The sequence below is a fragment of the Amblyraja radiata genome, chromosome 34 (genome assembly GCF_010909765.2).
Source record: "Amblyraja radiata isolate CabotCenter1 chromosome 34, sAmbRad1.1.pri, whole genome shotgun sequence".
NCBI classification, from domain to species: domain Eukaryota; kingdom Metazoa; phylum Chordata; class Chondrichthyes; order Rajiformes; family Rajidae; genus Amblyraja; species Amblyraja radiata.
In genome coordinates, this window is record NC_045989.1 from 18,638,543 (window position 1) to 18,657,175 (window position 18,633).

General features: G+C 43.2%; 1 protein-coding gene across 1 annotated transcript; it reads left to right on the plus strand.

Annotated features, from left to right (window-relative positions):
* Positions 1-332: 332 nt before the first annotated feature.
* On the plus strand, positions 333-14,061 carry LOC116991618. The gene is made up of 6 exons (XM_033050365.1): positions 333-622; positions 2,293-2,434; positions 3,225-3,316; positions 4,819-4,935; positions 10,682-10,801; positions 13,263-14,061. Exons 1-6 carry the CDS (start codon positions 371-373, stop codon positions 13,359-13,361), a joined length of 822 nt encoding a protein of 273 aa, XP_032906256.1. The 5' UTR covers positions 333-370; the 3' UTR covers positions 13,362-14,061.
* Positions 14,062-18,633: the final 4,572 nt, after the last annotated feature.

Below are 18,633 nucleotides of genomic sequence, written 5' to 3' on the forward strand. Positions count from 1 at the left end.
TAACTTCACTTACACACACTCCATAGAAATAGTTAAGCATTGTTTAATCTAGTTTGAAATGATGCCATTATTCTTGATGACAAATGTAAGTGAATTGTTTCAGAGCAAAAATATGTTTGCAGTTTAATCTTCAAAGTGCTGGAAGAGGCATAAATTGGTAGAATTTTTTTTACATTCTATTAACGAGAGTTTCAGTAGACTCACATCCAACGGAATTAGTATTATCAATGAGGATGTGTGAACAGAATCCACTTCACTCACTTAAAACACAGAACTAGTTAAACCAAGGCCACTGACTTTGAGCGTGTGATGTAGGCTGAGCCCACTGAAGGTTTGAGGTGTTATTGTGTAATATGTTCCAGCACTCTGGATGAGAAATAATTGCTCTTCCTTTGAACACAACATAGAGAGAGGCCGGTTTCTATTACATATTGTTCATTATTGCTGTAACCTGCAGTTGTTAAATGAGTCGAATCTTCAAGTTGGTGCAAAACATATGGAAGAACTTGTTAAAACATGTTTGTGTTTCAATTATTTGCTCTCAGTACAAGATTTTTCTGTGTCCGCAAGCCAGAGGGGACATTACCAAACTGAGGTGGATGTGAGCTCAATCTCAACTCAGGTATGTAGTTGGAATCCAGATGATCTCCAAGTGGCAAGATCTTGGACACATATATGACCATTCAATCCATTAATATTATGCTGGCTAAAATTGAGCCTTTTGGGTTTTCGGCACGGTGGCGCAGCAGTAGTGTTGCTACCCCATAGACCCAGGTTCAACCTTGACTACGGATGCTGTCTGTAGAGAGTTTGTATGTTCTCCCTGTGACCTCAAAGGTTTTCTCCAGGAGAACGTTATTGTAAATTGTCCCTAGTATGTAGGATAGTGTTCGGGGATGGCTGGTCAGCGCGGACCCGGTGGACTGAAGGGTCTGTTTCCGTGCTATATCTTTAAACCAGCTCTTTAAGTGCTCATGCAGTCATTTTTTAAAGGTGGGGGGTTTACTTTTACCACCGTTCTAGGCAGGGAGTTTCACATCCCCACTGCCCACTGAATGTAACACGTCTTCCTCAATTGCCCTCTCTCATCCTTCCGTTGTCTCCCAGTTATCCCCACCAAAGGAAATGGGTAATTCCTATTCAACTTCTCCAGACTTACCCCTCAGTTAAACATCCTCGATTTCCCGTGGAACAAAATAAACAGAGACTGGGCAATCTCGCATAAATGTAGATATCCGTATCTACCTCCATTGTGGTCAAAATCCATTGACCCTTCCCCTTCTTTACTATAGGCTATGAAGGTTGGGTTGAGATATTTTAGGAATGAACCTCTGATTCTCATACCACAGATTCTGCCTGAGTGTTTCCAGCAATTTTTTCCATCCACATTTTTTATTGAAATAGGCAGTGGCTGTTGCAATAGAGAATTCACAGTAGTTTGTGCAACTTCTGCAGTTGTGAACTGAAGGACAGTAGACAGGGTTGAAAGGACATCATTGTTGCCATTTCTATTCCTGTACGTTTATGGATAAAGTCTCTTCATCCAAGTATTAATCATAAGCAGATCAGTTGTACTGATGTACAGTATAATTTGACTGGATAGCATGGAGAATCTGGGTGGTGAATCTGTTGCGGAGGCCAAGTCAATGGATATTTTTAAGGTGGAGATTGATAGGTTCTTGATTAGTACGGGTGTCAGAGGTTATGGGGAGAAGGCAGGAGAATGGGGTTGAGAGGGAAAGATAGGCCAGCCATGATTGAATAGCGAAGACTTGTTAGGTCGCATGGTGTAATTTTGTATCTATAACTTATGAAGTTATTAGAACAAGTATTTAATCGTACCTCTGTACACATGACAATAAAGAAATGAAAGGCTAGATTATCGTAAGCATTGTAGTCATAAATGTTTCAGTCTGCTTGCTTCACTAAACAGCACAAGAGCCTCGGATGCCTGGGTACGATAAAAAACCCTTGATGTTTCCTGAACATCTTTTTCTTTCCAATCTCTCACAGGAGGTGTTGTATTTGCTCAAACTCTTCTTCCTTGTGTCCTGCAGTTAAATATTTACAGCTATCAGTTGACTGAGTTAAAAAAAATATTGGACCTTATCAGCTGTTCAAGTATATTTTTGTATTGGCCAACCTTTCAATGTTGTCTTACTTGGGGATGAAGCATCAATTTACAAAGTGCATTATATGAAATGCTATTGTGATTGTTGCAGTTGTGATACTGTAACAGTGACTTGGTTGGACTTCACCGGCAAAATATGTCGTCTTCTTTTCTGTGCATAGATCTGCTCCAATCCAGGTACAACTTGTGGTAGAAATATCTCCAATTCTCCATGGAAACCAGGAATGCTGAACACTCCAGGTACTGGAAACCAAAAATCACTTAACAGACTCCGAGTTGGCAGAGGACGTGGAAAGAGTAGAGGTAAGATGGTGAAGGAGATTGTTGTTCGATGATACAGCAAGTTAGTGGAGAAAGGTTAAGGATAGGACATGCATATTTGGGCAAGGTTTCCTTCACTACTAGGCCCACAGGAAGACTTGATTAAACATAGCATCACATTTTTTAAATGATTTTCACATGATTGAATTTGAATTATATTTAGTGGTCAGACTCAATGGGTATTGAGAGCTTTGAATCAGAATGCAATAGATAGTAAAGAAACAAAGAACTGCAGATGCTGGAATCTTGAGTGAAATACAAAGTGCTGGAGTAACTCAGAGACACAGACAGCATCAGTGGAGGAAATGGATAGGCAACGTTTCAGGCTTCAACATTCAATCATGGCTGCTCAACCTCTGACACCCGTATTAATCAAGAATCTATCAATCTCTGCCTTAAATATATCCACTCACATTCTGGAAAAGAGCGGTGGGTTGAGGCAAAGCCTGGCATGTAATAGGTGGATACATGTGAGGAACGGTGATTGGTGGATGGATGGAGGTAGACAAACCTTCATCTGCCTCTCTTTGCCTGATATCTTTCCCCATTCCATCAGTCTGAAGAAGGGTTCCAACCCAAAAGGCCATCTTCCATTTACCTCTACAGGTGCTGCCTGACCCACTAAGATCCCCCAGTACTTTGCTTGCATCATTTAATTACCATCTATCATATGAATGGAATGTTTCTTCACTGGTGTTCTGCATAAACTTTAGAAAACTTGAGTTAAATCTCGGTATCCATAATTTCTCTGGCGTTCGTCTTCTATGCCTAGGTGTCTGGCTGAATTCTGAGGCTTCAGTTCTGAAGAGCTCCAAATATTCCCACCACCCATCTCACATCACATCGCCTCTCCCAAAGAATAAGGTCTGGCAGCTTCCTGTAAATATCAGTGTGGTTTAATTAGTTTAAAAATAGTTCCTTTCTAAACGTACTCTGCATAATCACAATTTAATTGCATGAAATCTGCATATACCATGTCTTAATAGAATATTAATTCAGCAGAGTGTATTTTAATCTTTTTTTATTAAAGAATCGTTGTTTTTTAAAAGTCGCTGATGGTTTGGTGAATTGGGAGTAAATTACTTGCGGACACAGGAACATCCGGAAAATGGGATGCGTTTATAAATAAGATGATGACCAGAGATCAGAGCCTGCGTCTTCCTGTTGAAATGAAGGGCAAGACTGGTGGGAATAAGATGGCCTGGCTAATGAGAACAATTGAGGCTCTGGTCGGGAGAAAGTAGGAGGAATGGGGTCGGGTACAGGCAGGTGGGATCAAGTGTATCCCTGGAAGAGCTTTGGGAACTGAGGAGAATAATTATGCCTGAAATCAAAAAGACAAAAAGGGAGCAGGAGGTAGCTCTGGCCGATAACATCAAGGAAAATCCAAAGAGGTTTTGCATACATTCAGGAAAAGAGTGTAACTATACACTAAAGAGTGTAAATATGGGCTCATAGGCTCTTGATCAATTGGGTAAAGTGGCTGAGGAATGGCTACTGGTATTTATTGCGAAGTCAAACTGGGCAGGACCTTCACAGTGAAAGAATAGGGCCCTTCAGAAACCAAAGCGATCCTCTCCATATGGAGCTGCAAGAGATGGGCAAGGTCCTCAATTAGTATTTCTCCTCGGTTTTTAGAGAAGGACATAAAGGTTGGGTAACTTGGGACACAAGCCAATCATGACGTATGAGACCAGAGTCCAACCCATGCCTAGGTTAGGATGGGTGGTGACCTATAGTGGATGGCATCAGTTCACTGGTTGTGTTTTGATAGTAATCTATTGGCTATATTGGAACATAGGAGGATCCGGGGTGACCTTTTAGAGGTTTATAAAATAGGATAGAGAGAATCTGTCTATTCTATCTAGAGATCAAAATCTTTTTCTCAGAGCAGGCTAGAACTCATTGGCACGCGTTAAAGGTGAGAGGGGAGAAATTTAAAGGCGATCGGAGGGATAAGCTTTCACACAGAGGGTTGTGTAAACCGGAACAAGCTGCCAGTAAAGGTGGAAGGGGCAGACATAATTACAATGTTTAAAAGACAACTACTGTTATTGAATCAAACGGCACGGAAACTGACCCATCAGCCCAATTCATCTATGCCAACTAGTACCAGTTAAGTGCATTTGGCCCATATTCCTTTAAACATTTCATATCCATGTACCTGTCCAGGTGTCTTCGAAATATTGTTATTAAATCTGCCTCAACTGCCTCTTCTGACAGCTCATTCCATATACCCACCACCATCAGTGTGAAAAGGCTTCCCCCTCTGTATAAAATTAGGTTTTAACATATCAGCTTCAACAATAGCTTCAAGACTTCAACAAAGGGTGGATGAGCAATAAAACCCTGCTTCTGTTCACCAGGGTACCAACTTCACTGGAGAGGTGAAGAGAAAACAGACAGCTGATGAGATAATTCAGTCTCAAGAGAAAAACTGCACCAGTCTGTACCTCCTGGAGGAGCAGCAACGATTGACACTGGTAAGATAGCTTGTTTCTGTTGAAGGGTTTGACCCCATTAAAGTTGGAGACAAGTGCGGATCCTCAGGTGATGCAGTGAAACTGGACTGGAACTACCATTGAAATGTAATGCAGTGTCCTTCAGATAGCTGAACTGCTTCAAGCTGTAACTAACCTATGTTTCCACACACACACACATCTCCACAGTTGTCTTTAAGTTAGGTTTCAATAATATTGACCAAAACGGATTCATGGTATGTTCCAAATTTGTCATTATTGATGGACAAACAGCAATGGGCCCAGCACCGATCTCTGAGGCACACCACTAGTCACAGGCCTGCAGTCCAAAAAACAGCCCTCCACCATTACCCTTTGCATCCTTCTATGAAACCAATTCTCTATTCCATCAGCTACCTCTCCCTGGATCCCATGCGACCTAACCTTCCAAAGCAGCCTACCACGCAGAACCTTATCAAATGCCTTGTTGAAGTCCACATAGACAATGTCTACAGCTTTGTCCTCGTCAATCTTTGCGGTTACTTCTTCAAAATACTCAATCAGATTGATAAAACACAATCTCTCATGTACAAAATTATTCAGACTACCACTTCTCCACCACTGTCTATCCAAATCTTTAGAATCCTCACCAGAAACCTGTCTACCACCGATGTTAGGCTCACTGGTCCATAGATCCCAAGTTTTTATTTACAGCCCTTTTCAAAGGAGATTTACTGAGAACAACAACAGTTGTAGTCTCTGGGGTTTCAATAACAAGGACCAAATGATTTATTTTTGATGATTGTGTTTCAATGTAATGACCCTACAAACCTTGGATTCTCTGGTAACCAAGGACTTTTGCTGCACTGGAAGTAAGGCCTGGATTATATGCCCAAGTGCAGGACTGTGGTTTGAATCAATATTCTTCAGTGGCATGTAAATGTTTATCAATTAGTTCAAACTGGTGCCTTGAGATGGAAGGTTGCTGCTCCAGATTGGCTGATGTTCAGGCTGCAATAATGATGTCCCCTGAAACAGATACAGATGATTTGGAAAATACAAATTATCCTTCTGCTCTCAAAGCAATGAAGCGCAGGCGTGAAACATTTATGTGCCCACAGGAGAAGCAAGTAGATTTATAAAATATAAAATATCCCTTTGCTGCAGGAAACTGTAGGAAGCAATGAATTTACCTTATACGCTCCACTGTGGATCACCCATAGAACATCGATTGCACAACTCAAAGCCCAAAGGTTGCAAAAAAAATTAAGTATAAATATTTTAGATAGCATGCATCTCTTTGGGCTAGTGGTTATTCTTTCTTGCTTCAAGCTATCCCTTGTGCCAAATCTTCTAATTTACTCCAACTTGTTTTTTGCATTCTGTCCAGGAGATGGTTTAGAACCTGTCAGTGTCCTATCTTCCTTGCACTTCCAATTTTAATTTAAAATCATAAAATGCTTCTGGTATAATATCAACAGTCTTGGTAGTTGCTAAATGAAGGCACTGCAGCATAAAGTATATAAATGTTGTGACATATATAAAGGTAGACAAAAATGCTGGAGGATCTCAGCGGGTGAGACAGCATCTATGGAGAGAAGGAATAGGTGACGTTTCGGGTCGAGACCCTTCTTCAGACAAAATAGCGAAAACAAAATTAATTAAGATATCTACTGCCTACTGTTTTAATTAAAAAAATAGTAAAGCATTTAACCCCTTCTGTGAATCGTGGACAGAAGATTTGGCCCAGAAAACCCAACTGTGATTCACATGCTATTGCAAACACCAATTAACAACTTAATAAGAATTGTTCATTTGAAGCTTTTCCAGTATCTACAATCTTTACAATTAAGGAGCATTAAAACAATGAAAAAAGCTTGGCACCCTTCAAAATACTTTTGATGCAATATTGAATGCCAAGGCTGTATTCCACACAGGTGACTAAGGTGTCAAAGTGCATTTAATGGTCCAAAAACAAGTTTAAAAAAATATTAGTTGTAGAACTGAGGTGTCTTGTGTCTAGTGCTCGGATAATATATTTGCCAGCACCATCTTGAAATAAACACTTATTTGTTGTCATTGAAGGTTGTGGATGGGGTTTAATAGAAGGTTACATAAAATTGGAGAATTCAATGTTCATACCGTTGGGTTGTAAGCTACCCCAGTTTTTATGATGGTGTTCTCTCACCTTGAGTGGAGAGTTTCCTCACTGGAGTAGAGTGGAGAGTTTCCTCACTGGAGAGATGGGTCTTTCTTTCCATACCAACAGCATGGTCAACCTTGCCAATTGTCCAAACAATGTCCCAGAAAACATTAGAACATTCTCAGAAAGTTGACTGTGGAAGAAAATGCCTTTTGGGGTTCACAATGTTCATACGTTCACACTGACACAGCTCCTGTCCTAATGTAGATAAACACAAAATGCTGGAGTAACTTAGCGGGACAGGCAGCATCTCTGGATAGAATGAATGGGTGACATTTCAGGTCACCCATTCCTTCTACCCATAGATGCTGCCTGGCCCGCTGAGTTACTCGAGCATTTTACGTCTATCTTCAGTATAAACCAGCATCTGCAGTGCCAACTATAATACTAATCCCATCTGCCTGTTTATGGTCCTTATTCCTCTATTCCGTGCCTGTTCTTATGTCTAAATGCCTCTTTAACTTTGCTATTGCAATGGCTTCTACCATCCCCCCTGGCAACACATTCCAGGCACCTCAGAAACCTCCTTTAAACTTTCCTCTTCTCAGCTTAAACCCATGCCTTCTAGTATATGATGTTTCCACTCTAAGAAAAAGACTCTATTTATGCCTCTCAATTTTATAAACTTCTATCAGCCTCCAACTCTACGGAGAAAACAATCCAAATGTGTTCAATCTCTGTGTGCAGCTAATACTCTCCACTAAGCAACAGAGAACTGTGGCAGAATTGTAGTGATTGCCCTTATCAATGGCATCGTGTAACTGGACACTCAACTGGAAGTGATTTACTTTCCCTGTAATGTGAAACACCTGGGTACCCTGCCCCCGAGTCTCCCCATCGTGTCGTGGGGGACGTCATCAGTGCAACATCTGGGAAATTTCAGGCACAACCCCTTGCTCCGGTTACCGTCAGTCTGAATGTCCCATGGTGTCACCCCCTCTGAAAGTACCTTTTGATCTGACGTGGGGACAGAAGTCAGACACGACGCAAGTCCTTGCTGGAAATGGTGTATGCATCCGATCATATCGCCGGGCTCCCTCTGCACTTAAATTAGGAACATACAACATTCTTAGTGCTCTGAACCATCCTCCCAACTCTTTATAGGCACTTGGGGGAAGATTCCTTCCCTGAGCCGCGTGTAGCAAATTCATAAACCCCTCGTTTATAGATGCAGAAGAGATCCTACGTTTCCCATCTCCCAGAAAAGATGTTAAGAAATGATAGTTTATGGAGATGGGCTTGCGCTGGCTGCAATTATACTGAGATATGCCTCCCAGCCACGCATTCACTCTAAATCAAAATCTTACACCGGTCCGGTCACAGTTAAATTACATGTTTTACAGTGCGGTGAGGTTGAAATCATACAACTGCATCATGAGGCCCCAGCGGCTGGCTAATGAGATCTTAACAGGCAACAAGAAAGCCCGAAGAAAATTGGAGATTAAAATTTTCTCACCAAATTAGCATCACATAAATATTTACGGTCAGATCTAAGTGTGTATTAATGATTAGTGAAAACATTTCAAATTAATTATGGCAAGCAGTTGAGAGTTTAAAATAAATTATTTTAGGAGTGGAAAAGACAAAAAAACCTTCTGCACAAATGAGATCATTAGTGGGAGAAGATGTCAGATTCACAGGGGGCCGCAGTGGGCTTTGATTCAGAACTTGATGTCAGGGTCACTGCACCCTGGGTAGGGGTCACTGGGCACGGCTATCATTACTGATTGGCTGTATTCTGATGACACTCCTGAGCTATGCTGAAGAAAGACCAAAAAGGAGTTAAAGTGACCCAGGGAGGCAGGGAACTATTCAGCGGCAGCTCCCTTTTACAGCTGCCCAGGCTTCCGTTAGAGAAAGGAGCCCAGGGAGAAAAAGGAGACAGGAGTTAGAATGAAAATAGGCCTCAAACAAAGGCTTGACTAATATGCCAACAATGAAAGGGAGTTTTTCAATCTCCTTTTTTTATTCTTTTGTGGAAAATACTATGAGACAAAGCAGCAATCCAAGCCGTTACCACTGGGAGTGAGAGAGTGCCATCACTTATGACATTCTCTCATTTCCTCAGATCCTAATCGTGATGGTGTCCATTTAACACAGATTTTTCAAGCTTGCTGTGTGCTTGTTTAGCTCTCTCTTGGTTTGTAATGATAAAGGTGTTAGCTGGCACCAGGCCTGGCTGCATTTTATCACATTGTGTGTGTGTGTGATCCCACTGCCTGTGTCACACTTCAAACCACAAGGGGCACTTCTGCAGCACCAGACTGTTCATGTGTTGTACTGTTCTACATAAAGCAGGGCAGAATCGCCCAGATTCAATTCTTGAATTGTTAGATGTCATTTTCACCAGGATTTTGGCATGACAATTACGCTTGCTTTGACTGGACAAAACACGGCAGTTAGACATTTGGAGTCATACAACACGGAAATTAGCCTCTCGGCCCAGTGGGTCTCTCCTGATCATTCAGTATTGATCCCATTTACCAGCATTTGGTGTGTAACCATTTGTTGTGGGCTCCGTAACTAGTGAATGCTGGGGATGGCTGAAGCCCCATGCAGCACATAGTTAATGAAGGTCACGGTTTAGGGCAGTCACAGTAGCGCAGCGGTAAAGTTGCCGCCTTACAGCGAATGCAGTGCCCGCCGGAGACCCGGGTTCGATCCTAACTACGAGTGCTGTCTGTACAGAGTTTGTACATTCTCCCCATGACCCGCGTGGGGTTTCTCCGAGATCTTCGATTTCCCCCTACACTCCAAAGACGTACAGGTTTGTAGGTTAATTTTCTTGGTAAATGTAAAAATTGTCCCTAGTGGGTGTAGGATAGTATTAATGTGCGGGGATCGCTGGGCGGCACGGACCCAGGGGGCTGAAGGGCCTGTTTCCGCGCTGTATCTCTAAACTAAGACCTTGACTTTAGACCTTAGAGGCACAGCGTGAAAACAGGCCCTTCGACGATCGGCGATCACCCCATATACTAACATTATCCCACACACTAGCGGCAATTTACAATTTTCACCAAAGCCAATTAACCTACAAATCTGTACGTCTTTGGACTGTGGGAGGAAACCGGTGCACCTGGAGAAAACCCACGCAGTCACAAACTCCGTACAGGGCAGCACCCATAGTCATAAGGTCATAAGTGTCAGGAGCAGAATTAAGCCATTTGGTCCATCAAGTCTACTCCGCCATTCAATCGTGGCTGATCTATCTCTCTCCCCTAACCCCATTCTCCTGCCTTCACCCCATAACCCCTGATGCCCATCGTCAGGATTGAACCCAGGTCCCTGGTGTTGTAAGGCAGCAGCTCTACCACTAGCCACTGTGCTGACTTGGTTATGAAGAATGATCATTATTGCTAACTCTCATGTGGAGTACAGTTGGAAGGACGCTGCATACAAACAGCTCTGCAGCTGTATCAGTATTACTGGATCATTGGTTACTTCTGTATATTAGCTCCAGCTGAGGGTCCAGTATTACTGAGTATGTGTTTGGGAGATTTCGATCCTGCACTAGCTGTGCAGCATGGGGTGAGAGTCTGCTGCTCAAACATCTGCACTGTTCCATAGGAGCGGGAAGCCAGACTTCAGGTGGAAATAAATAAACTGCACAAGGAGCTGAGCGAACAGAAGCAGCTCCTGAAGGAGAACCACGACGTCATGCGGCAGTTACAGGAGCAGCTTATGAAGGTCAGAAATCTTCCCTGGATCGTGTACTCTCCCCATCCCATTCCCTTCCCCCCCCATCCTCCCCACCAGCCGCCACAGCCCAACCCAAGCCCAACATCATGTCACCCCCTACCTCCCCCCCCACTCCCGCCTCCCCCCCCCACCCCCCACCGCCACAGCCCCTCCCCAACCCAAGCCCAGCATCATGTCACCCCCTACCTCCCCCCACTCCTGCCTCCCCCACAAGAACCCACCCCACCCACCATCCCTCCTCCCCACCCCCAACCCTAACATCACATCAACTAACCCACCCCTATCTCCCCACTCCCGCCTCCCCCACCACAACACCGCTCATTTACCAACGCCACCCCACTGCCCCTACCCCCAACTCCAGCTTCACGATAGCCTATCCACCACCCCAGTTAGCCCGCCCCTACCTCCCCCAACCCAAACCCTCATCCTTCCCCTACCTCCCCAAACCCCAGCATCACTGCCCCTGCACCCCCCAACCCTCCCCGCGTGTCCTATGATCGGTGTGGGCTGGCGGCAATGGTGTGGATCCAGTGTAGCACCACTGCTGTGAAGATGTTTCAGTGATTTGATGAAGGGACCGTGTGTAAGATACACAAATTTGCTACTGATTCAAAGCTAGGTGGCAGAGTGGGATGTGTGAAGACATAAGGAACTGCAGATGCTGGTCTACCAAAAAAGACATTGATTGGAGATGAAGGGGTTAGTGCTGCTGATATTGAAGCACATCTGCTAACATCATTCTTCAGTACCTCCGGCCAATGGCCCCAAAGCCTACTTTATTTTAGCGCAAAATCTTCTGCTTGACACATCTGCAACTGATTTGAATGAAATACTTTCAGGAATCATCTTTCAGACAAGAGACCCTAAATTGTTGAATAATTATTGTTTAATCAGAAAGGATTCTCTCCCTTTTTTACATTCTTCAGCCTTTTTAAAATAATTAAATGGCATTTATTTCTGGTCCCTACGAGTGCCCTGTGCAGTATACCTGCATAGAGCTGTGTCCAAGCTCAAGAGGTATGACCAAGAGCCTATCTGCATACACAGAACACAAAAGAGTCACCACAAGGCACCGACAAAGTTATAAAAGTACCCCTTAAATATTCTTGGTCCCTTCTTTGCGCCCCCCCCCCCCCACTAATAAAAGAGTAGACAATATTATTGTATCTTTAACCAGCTGCCTATATATCTTGTTTAAGAAGGAACTGCAGATGCTGGAAAATCGAAGGTACACAAAAATGCTGGAGAAACTCAGCGGGTGCAGCAGCATCTATGGAGCGAAGGAAATAGGCAACGTTTCGGGCCGAAACGTTGCCTATTTCCTTCGCTCCATAGATGCTGCTGCACCCGCTGAGTTTCTCCAGCATTTTTGTGTACCTACTGTATATATCTTGCCACACTGTTTATGATCCCAACGGTAGTTGGGTCGGATGGAGACTGGTGTGGTTTGGGGAGGGATCTATTCTTGACCATGCTGCCGGTCAGATCCACATTTGTTGATATGGATGAATGGGTGCACAGAGGTGAGTGCAATCACTGCACAACACACACACTACTGTCTAGTGCTGGCCAATAAAGGCACATGTCATCTGCACCAAACACCCTGTGCTTGGTTTTAAAAATGAACCTCTTGTGTGTCACCAATTACCCTTTACCAATCCACTCTGCGAATTTCCAAAAGGGACTCTGGTAGGTTTATCACACACGCCTGGTTTTTGCAAATATTGGCGAATTTCCAAAAAGAACTCGGGGAAATTTATCAGATGTGCCTCTGTTCCTTTGTAAATATTGGTGAATTTCCAAAAAAAAGAACTATAGAAAGTTTATCAGGTGTGTCTTTTCTTTTGCAAATATTGGTGTCATTATCTATATTACCTCTTTCTGGGTGAGCTACTAGACTTGTCCTTGTTACACCCTCTGGTGCCCACCACCGCTGAAGTAAGACAGCTCGTGTAGATATATATGGTGCGGGTATGGGATATGTCTGAAATGCAAGGGGAGCTGTTTGATGTTAGGGCTGTTGGCTCCAAGTATGGTCATAATGTGCTCTCTGGCTGCATGCATGGCTTTGCATTAATCATTGTAGCAGCATGTGCCACTGTGTGAAAAGGCATTGAGTGAGTGAGTGCGCTAATGACCCGGCAGACTTCAGCTGTAATGGAAAATAAGCAGTATCTGCTGATTTATACCTGCAATGTTATTCTGATGTATGGATCGGTTCTGGCACTGTTTAGCTGCATACGGAATTCATGGGTGGATGACCTGTTTTGGCCCTTGCACTGATTGGATAAAATCACCCCACCCATCCCAACCTTCAGCCATCCAGCTTCCAAGATGATGAATCCTGCAGTTGGTTTTGTTTAACTCACTGTTCCTTTTTTCTCTCCCTCCCTCCCCCCTCCCTCCCTCCCTCTCTCTCTCTCTCTCTCTCTCTCTCTCTGTCCCCAAGGTGCAGTCCCAACAGTTCCGGAGCAACATCCAGGCAGAACGAGGACATGCGATCAAAAGCACAGCCAAACCAGAGAGTAAAGTCTGCACTGTAATGTAAAATGGATTTTAATATATATTTATCAACAAGCACATCTCGTCTGCCAGCTTTTATTCCAAGGACTAATATTGCCGTTTGCACACTGTATGGTCCAGCACTGAACAGAGTGGGTCAGAGTCACGAGTTGTGTGGTTCTGCAGCTTAAAGCACCGAAACTCCTGGCTTCGCTGCCATGGTAACGCTGTACTCAAGAGAGACTATGCAAATGAATAAGATGAAAGGCGCCCGATTTGACTTTTAGCCCCATTCTCTCTTCTGCCCTCCCCCCTCGATTCTCTTTGAAGCTCTCAAAGTCCACCCTGGAGACAGCTGCCCACCTATCAGGGCAGTCATTCCCTCTGATAAAGCACCTGAACCAATTCAGCAAGGGTTAAAGTTCAAGTGAAACTCAAGATGGCTCAGGTCAAGCTGCTGTGTGTGGAGTTTGGGCCCTTCTATAGTTTCTTGGTGTGGTTTGTTGCTCCACCCGTCTCTGATACCTGACACTCTCTGAAAGAATGCTATTTAAGTTTGGGATGGTATTTCTCAAAAGCCTTTCTGCAGTTCACATACAGCATGAAACTACTTCAGTTAGTTCCAAACTTCAGATCCCGAATAATATTAAGCATTGGTTTTAGATATCAAAATCTGTGCAGCATTAGACGGTACAAGACTACTTTTCTTGAATGGAAGTTGAAAATAAAATAACCACAAAACCTAAGAAAGAGCAGGGAAAACAGAATCCAGTAACTTTATAATTCAAAGTTTATAATTGCATCAGTTTAACTAACGTAATTAATTACGATTAAAACACACAAAAGTACTTGTGCTAACTCTATATCAGGCCGCAAACTAGTGCTAATTATTTCCTGTGGAATAATAATGATGAGAGAGTGTTTAATGAATTTCGTAATTGGTTTATTATTGTTACGTGCACCGAGATACAATGACAAACTTTGTTTGCCTGCGATCCAGTCAAATCGTAATCTTCAGGAATACAAGCAAGTGCAACAGATTGTGCAGAGAAACATACCAGAGTGCAGGATGTAATGTGCCATATAAGTGACACTCCAATCAAACTGTGGGCAGATAAAACCCACAAGTGTCTTATAAATGACAGAGACATGATGATACTGTAGTGAGAGATTCTGGAACAAGATCAGTTAACAGAACTAGAAGTCAAGTGAAAATTAAATTGAATACTAAAAAATAAGGTGATGTGGGGAAAGATTTAATAGGAACCTGAGGGGTAACTTTTTCACACGAAGAGTGGTGGGTGTACGGAACGAGCTGCCGGAGGAGGTAGTTGAGGCAGGTACTATCGCAGGCATTGCAATTCTTGATTAGTACGGGTGTCAGGCGTTAAAGGGGAGAAGGCAGGAGAATGGGGTTAGGAGGGAGAGATAGATCAGACATAAAATGCTGGAGTAACTCAGCGGGACAGGCAGCATCCCTGGAGAGAAGGAATCTCTGGAGAGAAGACTACTCTGTCTGAAGAAGGGTCTCGACCCGAAACGTCACCCATTCCTTCTCTCCAGAGATGCTGCCTGTCCCGCTGAGTTACTCCAGCATTTCGTGTCTACCTTCGATTTAAACCAGCATCCACAGTTCTTTCGTACACACGATCGATCAGCCAAGATTGATTGGCAGAGTGGACGATGGGCCGAATGGCCTAATTCTGCTCCTAATACCAGTACCTTATAACCTTATGTTTAAGAAACATTGGGACAGATACATGGATAGGACATGTTTAGAGGGGTATGGGGCCAAATGCAGGCAGGTGGCACTAGTGTAGATGGATCATGTTGGTTGCTGTGGGCAAGTTGGGCGGAAGGGCCTGTTTCAACACTGTTTGACTCGATGACTCCATCTACAAAGTGTTACACCGACATCATGGAGCTGCGGTTTGCAGAGCTCCCAACGCGGGCGGCGCTGATGGACAGCGCGGGGTCCTGTGACTCTGCCCGGCTCGGCCTGCGGACTCGGGAGCTGCGGACTCCGGCTGCGGGAGACGGCTGATCAGGAGGTCCGGGCCGCTGAGGAGGAGGATGTTCACCGTCGGGGTTCGGCGTCGGCATTCCACCAGCCCGGCGTGAGGGCCTGAACATCGGGCCACCCGGGGCGGCGACTGCGGGTGCTAGGAAGGCCTCGACCACGAGTGAACATCTGGGAAGAACGGAGGGGAGGCTGGCTGGACTATGGTGCCTTCCTCACCTTGGTGCCACTGTGTTATGTTGTGTCGTGGACTTTCAGTGTTTGTGCTTTTTTTTAAATTCTATTTTATTTTTAATATGTTTTATTATTTATTATTATTTATTTTATTTTTTTTTTATTTTTATTTTTATGATACTGCCTGTAAGGGAAATTCATTTCGTTGTCTCTAACTGAGACAATGACAATAAATTTGAATACAATACAATACAAGGAATTGCAGATGCTGATTTACAAAAGGACACCAAGTGCTGGAGTAACTCAATGGGTCAGGCAGCATCTCTGGAGAACATAGACAGATAATGTGTCAGGTCGGGCCCCATCTTCAGATTTATTTTGGTGAAGTAAGTAAGATATGATGCATTCGCAACCACCTGGAATAATAAACCAATTTAATGATCAAGCAGTCAAAACTCCAACCCCACTTCCTACCAACGTTCTTCATGGTGTCCATGAACACAGAGGTTGATGGGTATATGGAATGAGCTGCCAGAGGAGATAGCTGAGGCAGATACTATAACATTTAAAAGACACTTGGATATGTGCTGTACATGGATCGGAAAGATTTAGAGGGATATGGACAAAGTTGTACTACCTTAGATGGGGAATCTTGGTCTGTATGGACAAGTTGAGCTGAAGAACCTGTTTCTGTGCTGTATGGCTATTACACATGAACAACTACAATCCCATTTTACAAAAGTCACAAACAACAGTTAAGAATTGTTTGACTAACACTATTTTATTTTTTCATAATTATATTTTCACACACTAAACAATTTGAACTACAAAAACAGGATCTGTCATTGTACAAAGTCAACAATCATATGATCAGTGGGAATATGAACATTCACACAAGAGGAGAGGAAAGTGCTTTGAACTTGGGCGGTGAGGGACCACAATACTTTGGTCACACACCTACACGGATTTTTATGTTGCTGCTTAAACGTTATGTTCACAAAACCCCGTGGATGGATGTTGACAGCAGGAGGCAATATATTTAAAAGCTACATAATGTATGCCCTTTTATTACAGTCTGGATCGCTGTTTACAGTCCAGTGTCATAAGTCAGCAGCCTAGCTCCTTACAATGGTTACATGGTTTTCTCTTTGTTTCTATAATATATTTATATATGATATAAAACAAATGGAACAATACACCAGCATCATTTTGTGGGAACAGCTACACCTTAAATTTCTGGAACGGTAATAACACTCGGTTGAGCACATGGGGATATCTTGGGTATTAAGTCCACTATCAGCTTTGATAATGACATGTACTCCTTCCTTTACTGAATCAACCACGTTACATAAACGAGCTTCCTTTGACGGGATCAGAGGTTTACGGTTATACCACCCACACCCTCCCCGTCACTTCAGTTCCAGGGTCTGTAACACTCTCCCTCCTATTAATCAAAAGCCGGACATTTGGGAATGCTTTGAAAAATCAACTACTCAAATGCTGGCGAAGCTGGGAATTGATCAGGGGTCGATCCTGCCAGGCAGAAGCTCGGCTCAGGATCATCGTAAGGAAAGGGTCTCGGAGGGATTAACGGAGGGAGCAATATCACACATCGCATTGCTATTTTCTCCCTGTGATGGGATTTCATTTACAAGCACTACCTACATAGCTTTGGACAATCGATAAACAAAATGCTGCAAATCCGAAATAAAGACAGAAAATGCTGGAAATACTCAGCAGGTTCAGGATGCGTCTACTGAAGGAAAAACAGAATTGGAGGTCATTGACTTTTGATCAGAACATCAAGAACAAAATTTCACTCTGTTTCATGCGCACTCCACCACCTGTTGAGTATCTCCAGTTTTTATTTGAATCTTCAAGATTGACAAGCATTTTAAATTGACTTAAAACATTGGGGGCAATTTTAACCCAACCAGCAAGAATGAGTTACCGAATGAGTTACCGACTCTACATCCTGACATGTATTTAGCACAATCCAATCTTGCCTCGTTCCTTTGGGGTGGTGAAGATAAAAAACTCCCCCCTCAACCCCCTCTATTACTGTTTATTGTCTGCATGCAACATTACACACACTTGAACAAAATAATCAGACTCCAGGTGCAAGTTCAACATGAACACAGCCTGTGAGCCTTCATGTAGAAACAAGAAACTGCAGATGCTGGTTAATACACCAAAGGACACAAAGTGTTGGAGTAACTCAGCAGGTCAGGCAGCATCTCCAAAGAACATGTCTGAAGACTAATCTTGACCCAAAACATCACCTATCCATGTTCTCCAGAGATGCTGCCCAACCGACCTACTGAGTTACTCCAGCATTTAGTGTCCTTCCATTGCCTTTGTGACAGGAATTATAAAAATTAGTAGGCCTCCCCCGGTCATGACTGACCATGGGTGATGCATCTTGGTCGGATGCATGCCTGGGTGATGTCATATGGAGGACAATTATAGAAATACATGTCACAAAAGGCCATTCATCCCAATGTGTCCACACTGGTGTAAGCAAACAAAGAAATAACTAATAGACTCAGGGAATTAGATCCCAGTTTTTCCATGGAAAATGCAATCGTGTCACATGCAACAAAGACCCTTATCACTGAGATTATTTGTAACAGTATTATCCACACAGTTATCTTCAATATAGGTATATCAGACCCTAACAATATGTAGACATTTGTGTTTTAAAAATAATATATTAACTAATAAATCTAAATCTAAATATGCTCAGAAACCCCAGCAAACGCGGTATAATACTGAAAATAAGTCACCACAATAACAGAAAAAAAAACTGTGCATTTCTCAAAAATGATTTTACCAAGATAAACACAAAGCCTTACTGCGACTGTAACAGACAGTAACCAATGTAAAAAAATCTTACATTAAAACATTTTCTTCCCTTTATACTGAAAAACGCAAACACTGCGGTTTCACAAAAACCCGGTTTCCTGATTGATCTGCAGGCTGTGGTAGTATGAGACAAAACTTATACCACCGCTGAGTTAAGATTCCTGTGTGTGTTGTCCCTCTCACTATTTGGAAGCAGTCATTCCCAGGTGACCAAGGAACACACAATCGACTCCTGGGCCAATTTAATGCAGAGACAATT

Bases quoted from the DNA above. Each gene is read 5' to 3' on its own strand.
- LOC116991618 (XM_033050365.1), top strand. From the start codon at position 371: ATGAGAAATAATTGCTCTTCCTTTGAACACAACATAGAGAGAGGCCGG. The intron at 623-2,292 runs GTATGTAGTTGG...TTCTGTGCATAG, and splicing joins TGAGCTCAATCTCAACTCAG to ATCTGCTCCAATCCAGGTAC. The intron at 2,435-3,224 runs GTAAGATGGTGA...TTCTATGCCTAG, and splicing joins AGGACGTGGAAAGAGTAGAG to GTGTCTGGCTGAATTCTGAG.